Genomic DNA, 7,576 nt, shown 5'->3' with positions numbered 1-7,576 from the left:
CCCCCCCTCATAAAAAAATTTAAGTTTGTTTTTAAAAAATATTTTCAACTTCAAAATTTCAATTTTTCGCCCCTACCTTCGACCCCCCCTCACCCACCCCCCAAAAAAATTTAAGTTTGTTTTTAAAAAATATTTCAATTTCAAAAATTATTTTCTACTCTAGTAAAAATAAAAGATATTTCTTAAAAATATTTTTCATTCATAAATCAAACACTAAAAATCTTTTTCGGAAAATATTTTCTACTCACCAACCAAACATGAGAAAATGAGTCAAAAATCAACTTGTTTTCCATGAAATCATTTTCTAGGAAAACATTTTCCTTCATACCAAACACACCCTATTATGTACTGAATTTTCACCGGTTATTAATTTAATTTCATCAATTTCCAACAGCATATTCAATGCAATCCCACAAAATTCTGAAGAGGTTAGAATATACACAGATTTTACCATTATATTAGAGGTAAGAATTCTGATAGAACTTTAGCCCCAACTTCATCAATTTCAAATTTTAAGATCATTATATCTCTTTCATACATTTCAACAAAAATATCCCAAAAGTTGTAGCATCTACGTTTCTTTGAATAAAGTTCAATTATTTATTAGTATAAAGTCTACTTGCATAAAGGCTTCAAGTTTTTTGAAGAAAAAAAAGACCATGGACTATGCGATGAGGAATCATTATCAAGGCGGAGAATTTCATTGTTTTGAATCAAAATTCGCGTTACAGAGGGCGTAAAGAGAAATCACTATATACTAAAAAAGTTTCAACTCCCACGACTTAAATTTGTGATCTCTAATTAAAGGTTGGAAGGATTTCATATGTTTCGTCTATAAGTGAATTTAAAATTTGAAATTTATGCAATTCTAACCATGAGCCAGATCGGGTCAAAAGAGATTTTGAAAGGAGAGTGAAGGGGAAGAGGGGGCAGCCCTCAGCCGATCATCCAATTCGCTCCAACAGATAGTCATAGTCCCCATTTAAACGTGTAATATGAAATCATAATTTTGATCACGAGCATTTAGATATGAAACCCTCAAAGTAAATTGGAGCTAGTGTTAACTAGCTATTGACGTTGAGGTCAATTATAAATGTCTGTCGTGTATTAATTAGTTTGTTCTTTTAAAAAAATATATGAATAAATAATTTGAGTGAAAAACAATGCATTTAATTGAAAATCGTCATAAATTAATTATTCAACACGCTTTCTACGCTAGGAATTACAAGCAGAAGAGGATTGTCCAAGGTCATATAAGAAACCACATATCCCTATTTCATTCGACAATTACATATATGCAATACATGTGCAAACAGAAAGTGCAAAAGCAACTGACTGAAATGCAGTGGAACTAGGTATTTTCCCCTTATCTTGCCTAAAGAAGAGAGCATTATACAAAGGCAAGTTAACAAAAACAAGAATCCCACAAAGCAAAATTTGCAAAGCCATAGTTTCAAATACATATTCCAATCCAAGTTCTCTTGTCAATATCAATTTTTTCACCAACCCCATTAGGCAAAAAAGATTGATCATTGCCAGTGTTGACAAAATTGTAAGCATAGGTGAAGCACTTCCAAATTCCATTTTCTCTTGTTTGTATCTCAATAACACATCTTCACTAGTGACTTTTGGAGTGACTATGAATGTTGTATTGGAAGAACCAAATAACTTCAACATTGTATCAAGAAAGGCAAACATGTAGGAGCTTGTTCTCTTGTAAAGCCATATTCTTTGTTCATTCCACCATCCAAGAATTGTTCCTCCGCTCCACAGGAACTCAGCAAAACTATATATTAGTTCCGCGATTAGCACATATGCAAATGGCAAGAACCGTTTGCTGGAGACCTGAAAGTTAAGACCAAAAGCAAAATTTGTCAAATTTCTTTTGTCAACCGGTGATTCTGCTTTATGTTTGTTAAGAAAATGTGATGATAAAGAGGCAAAAAATACCTGTGGAAATAGGGGAATTCCTTTGAGTAGACAAAACGAAGGGACGATAGAGTAGTACAGAGTTGCCCAGCAATTCGGAGACCAGAGGCAGTAAATGAGATATCCCAACACAAGGCCAGGATTGAGCTTTCCAAGTCCATACCAAACAGGGCTATACTTAGAAAACAGAATCATTAAATCGCCCTCGGACCATCTCTTATGTTGCACTAATATTTGATCCAACGTTGTTGCAGTAACCCCTACAAAGGCATCCCTTTTTGGACGATAATAAACAGATTTCCAACCTTTACACTTAATTGTCAACCCGGTCAGTACATCTTCGACTGGGCACCCGTACTTCAAACCAATCTGCCATGTTAATAAAGTTCACTACGAGTCAGTTACTAAACTGTGTGACCATCTCATCTAAAATTTGAAATGCAGATGGACATACCTCATTTCCCCATTGAGTGTTGTTTAAGTCGTACGTTGAACTAGCTAATCTTTCTAGTCTTTCTTCTAACTCGTGCACGTTTTCTTCCATCTTCTCAGGACATGCACTCTTCAAATCAATCCTAGCTTCCGTGCTATACTCTCTACCGTAAAGGGTGTCTCTCCTATGAAAGCAGCCAGTTCCAGTATACAAAGGGCCTCCGTAACCATCAGCACCGTGGAATTCCACCTTAGGTTGACATAAAAGTAACGATACGAAAATTACAGCAATGAATATTCATCAACACCATAAAACCAAATAGAGATGTACAGTGTACTAACCTCATCAATTACTCTCAGAGAACCATAAACTTCATTTTTAGTGGCATTTCCGAAAGATTGTGGAAATTGCACAAAAGCAATTTCACGACTTCTTTCTTCATCCATAAAGAAGCAAAGAGCATCTTGAATCGCGTTTGAGTTGTTCGAGTACATATCACAATCTACATTCAGAATTACTGGCGCATTGCTGATCTCTGAGGACACCCTGAGCTGAACATTGTAATCAACAAAATCATCCACAGGTTTATTCAAGATTTCACTTATGTGATGAGCAACTGATACTAGACTTACCAATGCATTCATCGCCCCGTCTTTGAAATTATGGAAGTGCTCAGGATGCTTCTCCCGAGCCACATAGACCAACGTTGGCAGTCTTACTCCGTCAATGTCCTTTGTCTCTTCATCTCTGTTGTCGATTAGTATCTAGTATGTGAAAGAAAGCAGACATATAAGATATCAGATATGTAAAGTTGCATTTATTCTATCCACATGTGATAGTCAGCAGCAGAGCTACCTTTAACGAAAAGAGGATTCAAACATTCAATTGAATCCCCTTCATCGGAAAATTATAAAAAAAAATTGTGTATAAATAAATTGTTGAATCTCTCTAAACATACGAAACGAGTACATAGCCTAACTTGAACCAATGTTTTTGTTTCTTTTTTGTACCTGCAAGATAGCAGTATGGTTTTTCTTGGATGAATATGAATTCCATTTGGAAAATCCTTTGTATTCTAATTTTGCTTGATCTGAGACTGTCCCAGCCTTGCATACAACATCAATTTTGTTTGCCATCTCCTCGTACAATCCCTGCAGTGTTAAGAAAAGACGTTGGCTATCAATATCTGTATATATACCTCAGCATTTATGCTTGACATTCAACAGTTTTGGATCAATAAGTTTTGATAAACAAAATAAATTCTTTAAAGAACAGGCAAATCCTGAAATAAGAGTATTTGATTGAACACCGGAGTTTAAAAAAGAAAGACGGACTTTTGGCACATACCAAAAGCATCTTCAGAATTTTAAGGTCTTAAACATGCCATGATAGTTCTATGACTATAAGAGCATGAACGCGTCTTTCTTTCTGAAACAAACTATATAGAAGTTCATGTCATATAAACGGAAACAAATGGAGTACCTTCATTTTGGAAAAATCTGCATCAGATTGATCCGAAACAGACAGAGATGCAAAATAAGCAGCAGGAGACCTCGGCTCAACGTTGAACTTCTTGCAATAAGGAAGCCAATGCTTTGCAAAGCGAGAAGCTTCTAACAAGGCATAAAAGGTAAGCTCGGAACCAGCATCATCCGAGAGATAAACACTGAGCTTTTCTGGTGGATAATTGTAAGCCAAGACTGATAAAACTGTATTGATCACCATAATTGGTGGCTCTATTACAGGATCAGCTGTGCACACGAATACATCAACTCTCGGCAACTCATTCTCATACCTATTTTCTTTCAACAAGACATAATAAATGTTAACAAAGCTATGTTCTCTCTAACACCTTGAACTTAAGCTTTTAGACGAGATCGTCACACAATTCAACATGGGCACTAGAGCAGGCAATGTTTTGAGTTCAAATTCCACCTCCACTTCCATTTAATTTTTTTCTTTTGCATGCTTGATCCATGAAAGACGAGTTGATAATGTAGTTAAATGAATAACGAGTGTTCTGTTATATCTAACAGTTCAAATGTTTAGACGAGAAGATCACACAATTCAACATGTTTAATTAAGAGCAGACAATTTGGTTCTGAATTCAAATTCCACGTGCACTCTTAATCAAAAAACATTTTTTTCACATGTTTGATGACATATAAAACAATCAGGCCTTTATACGAGGGGCGAGTTGAAAATATAATTAAATGAATTAACGAGTACTCTGCTCAATAAACTACAGCAACAACTACACCTTAGTCCCAACACAAGTTGGGGTCGACTATATGAATCTAACAACTAGTATGCCTCAAGCACAAATAAGTTGGGATCGGCTCTATGAATACTCACTACTTCATAACAGCTCAAACTATGTCGTCATCATAAAGGAGTTCTCAGCTGATCAGTAAACAACAACAACAACTACGCTTCAATCCCAAACAAGTTTGGATCGGCTATATGAGTCCCCGTAGCTTCATTAACGAGTACATAGCCTAACTTGAACCAATGTTTTTGTTTCTTTTTTGTACCTGCAAGATAGCAGTATGGTTTTTCTTGGATGAATATGAATTCCATTTGGAAAATCCTTTGTATTCTAATTTTGCTTGATCTGAGACTGTCCCAGCCTTGCATACAACATCAATTTTGTTTGCCATCTCCTCGTACAATCCCTGCAGTGTTAAGAAAAGACGTTGGCTATCAATATCTGTATATATACCTCAGCATTTATGCTTGACATTCAACAGTTTTGGATCAATAAGTTTTGATAAACAAAATAAATTCTTTAAAGAACAGGCAAATCCTGAAATAAGAGTATTTGATTGAACACCGGAGTTTAAAAAAGAAAGACGGACTTTTGGCACATACCAAAAGCATCTTCAGAATTTTAAGGTCTTAAACATGCCATGATAGTTCTATGACTATAAGAGCATGAACGCGTCTTTCTTTCTGAAACAAACTATATAGAAGTTCATGTCATATAAACGGAAACAAATGGAGTACCTTCATTTTGGAAAAATCTGCATCAGATTGATCCGAAACAGACAGAGATGCAAAATAAGCAGCAGGAGACCTCGGCTCAACGTTGAACTTCTTGCAATAAGGAAGCCAATGCTTTGCAAAGCGAGAAGCTTCTAACAAGGCATAAAAGGTAAGCTCGGAACCAGCATCATCCGAGAGATAAACACTGAGCTTTTCTGGTGGATAATTGTAAGCCAAGACTGATAAAACTGTATTGATCACCATAATTGGTGGCTCTATTACAGGATCAGCTGTGCACACGAATACATCAACTCTCGGCAACTCATTCTCATACCTATTTTCTTTCAACAAGACATAATAAATGTTAACAAAGCTATGTTCTCTCTAACACCTTGAACTTAAGCTTTTAGACGAGATCGTCACACAATTCAACATGGGCACTAGAGCAGGCAATGTTTTGAGTTCAAATTCCACCTCCACTTCCATTTAATTTTTTTCTTTTGCATGCTTGATCCATGAAAGACGAGTTGATAATGTAGTTAAATGAATAACGAGTGTTCTGTTATATCTAACAGTTCAAATGTTTAGACGAGAAGATCACACAATTCAACATGTTTAATTAAGAGCAGACAATTTGGTTCTGAATTCAAATTCCACGTGCACTCTTAATCAAAAAACATTTTTTTCACATGTTTGATGACATATAAAACAATCAGGCCTTTATACGAGGGGCGAGTTGAAAATATAATTAAATGAATTAACGAGTACTCTGCTCAATAAACTACAGCAACAACTACACCTTAGTCCCAACACAAGTTGGGGTCGACTATATGAATCTAACAACTAGTATGCCTCAAGCACAAATAAGTTGGGATCGGCTCTATGAATACTCACTACTTCATAACAGCTCAAACTATGTCGTCATCATAAAGGAGTTCTCAGCTGATCAGTAAACAACAACAACAACTACGCTTCAATCCCAAACAAGTTTGGATCGGCTATATGAGTCCCCGTGGTTCATGTAAGCTCAACTCATCATCGTCATAAACAAGCACTCAAAATCAACAAACAACAACAACTACGCCTCAAACCCAAACAAATCGAGATCGGCTAAAAGAATCAGATCATCACTGATTCATTAAAACTCACTCATGTCATCATTACAAACAAGTGCTCAACTCAATAAAAAATACAACAATTACGCCTCAGTCCCAAACAAAGTTGGGATCGACTACATGAATCATTTAAAAGTCAACTCATGTCATCATAATAAACAAGTGCTAATCAGGTCAACTAACAACAACAACTGCGTAACAAGTCGGAAGCAACTATATGAATCATCACGAATTCACTAAACCTCAATCTAACAGATTAAACTTTTAGATGAGATCGTCATAACATACCTCATTAAGAGCCTATCTCGAAATGTATGACGATAAATTCTGTTCCAACGAACAGACTGAGTGATGAACCAGTAAAAACCAAACCATAGTTCAGCTCCAAGCATTCCAATCCAAACATATCTACCATTTTCACCTGAATTTGGTATATTACAAAGTCTATAAATCCAAATCAAAATAATCCCACAAAAGAGTGAAGTTGCAAATAGCCTATATAATATCCTTCCTTTTCCCTTTTCTGTCTCAAATAAAGGCTCATACTTTAACTTTTCCATATGAGTCTCTCTTTGAGGATTATCTTCCTCTATTCTTATACATATATAACAGTTATTTAAATATATTTTTTCATTAACAAAGAGAATTCTTACGTTTGTGGTGACGTTTTGATGAGTCTGCACGAATTCAATTATGACAACTCGAAATGATTAATTATTACTGTTTCAATTTGTCTGTATTATTTTTTATTTCGGACCACTTTTCATCCGTAAATATTTAAAACATACAAAATTAAAAGATATTTTAATACCTTTAAAATAAATTTCTACTTTCTAAAACTTAGTACCGAGTCTGACAATCAATTTGAAACATAAAAAGTTGTAATGTTTTTGAATATTACAAATATTATTTTTCAAAAGCTGAAAAATTATAAATTATTGTAATAAAGTAATTTATCAAACACAATTTTATTTTGTGTGTAGATTTCCAACTTATTTTTTTTATAAAATACTTCTTAAAGTAAGTAAAATTTTAAAAGTTTAATCATGTTATTTTATACGGAAAATAGTAGGATCCCCAAATATTTGGTAGCCACTAGTTGCTCAAATAAAAT

The 7,576-nt window shown here is 34.8% G+C and overlaps 1 protein-coding gene across 1 annotated transcript in view; it reads right to left on the bottom strand.

Annotated features, from left to right (window-relative positions):
• Positions 1-7,047, bottom strand: part of LOC102580721 (cellulose synthase-like protein E1) — a 14,529-nt gene extending 7,482 nt beyond the window's left edge. Inside the window, exons 1-8 of the mRNA XM_006346064.2 lie at positions 6,751-7,047; positions 5,369-5,681; positions 4,897-5,037; positions 2,995-3,126; positions 2,704-2,913; positions 2,384-2,611; positions 1,951-2,298; positions 1,337-1,845 (exon numbers count right to left, since the gene is read on the bottom strand). Coding sequence (XP_006346126.1) covers positions 1,337-1,845; positions 1,951-2,298; positions 2,384-2,611; positions 2,704-2,913; positions 2,995-3,126; positions 4,897-5,037; positions 5,369-5,681; positions 6,751-7,022 — 2,153 coding nt within the window. The 5' untranslated portion in view covers positions 7,023-7,047. The remainder of the gene's footprint in view (positions 1-1,336; positions 1,846-1,950; positions 2,299-2,383; positions 2,612-2,703; positions 2,914-2,994; positions 3,127-4,896; positions 5,038-5,368; positions 5,682-6,750) is intronic.
• Between the last annotated feature and the right edge of the window lie 529 nt (positions 7,048-7,576).

The sequence above is a fragment of the Solanum tuberosum genome, unplaced genomic scaffold (assembly GCF_000226075.1).
Source record: "Solanum tuberosum cultivar DM 1-3 516 R44 unplaced genomic scaffold, SolTub_3.0 scf00076, whole genome shotgun sequence".
Classification (NCBI taxonomy): domain Eukaryota; kingdom Viridiplantae; phylum Streptophyta; class Magnoliopsida; order Solanales; family Solanaceae; genus Solanum; species Solanum tuberosum.
Note: the sequence above shows the minus strand (reverse complement) of the source record. Positions and strands in the feature narration are given on the sequence as shown.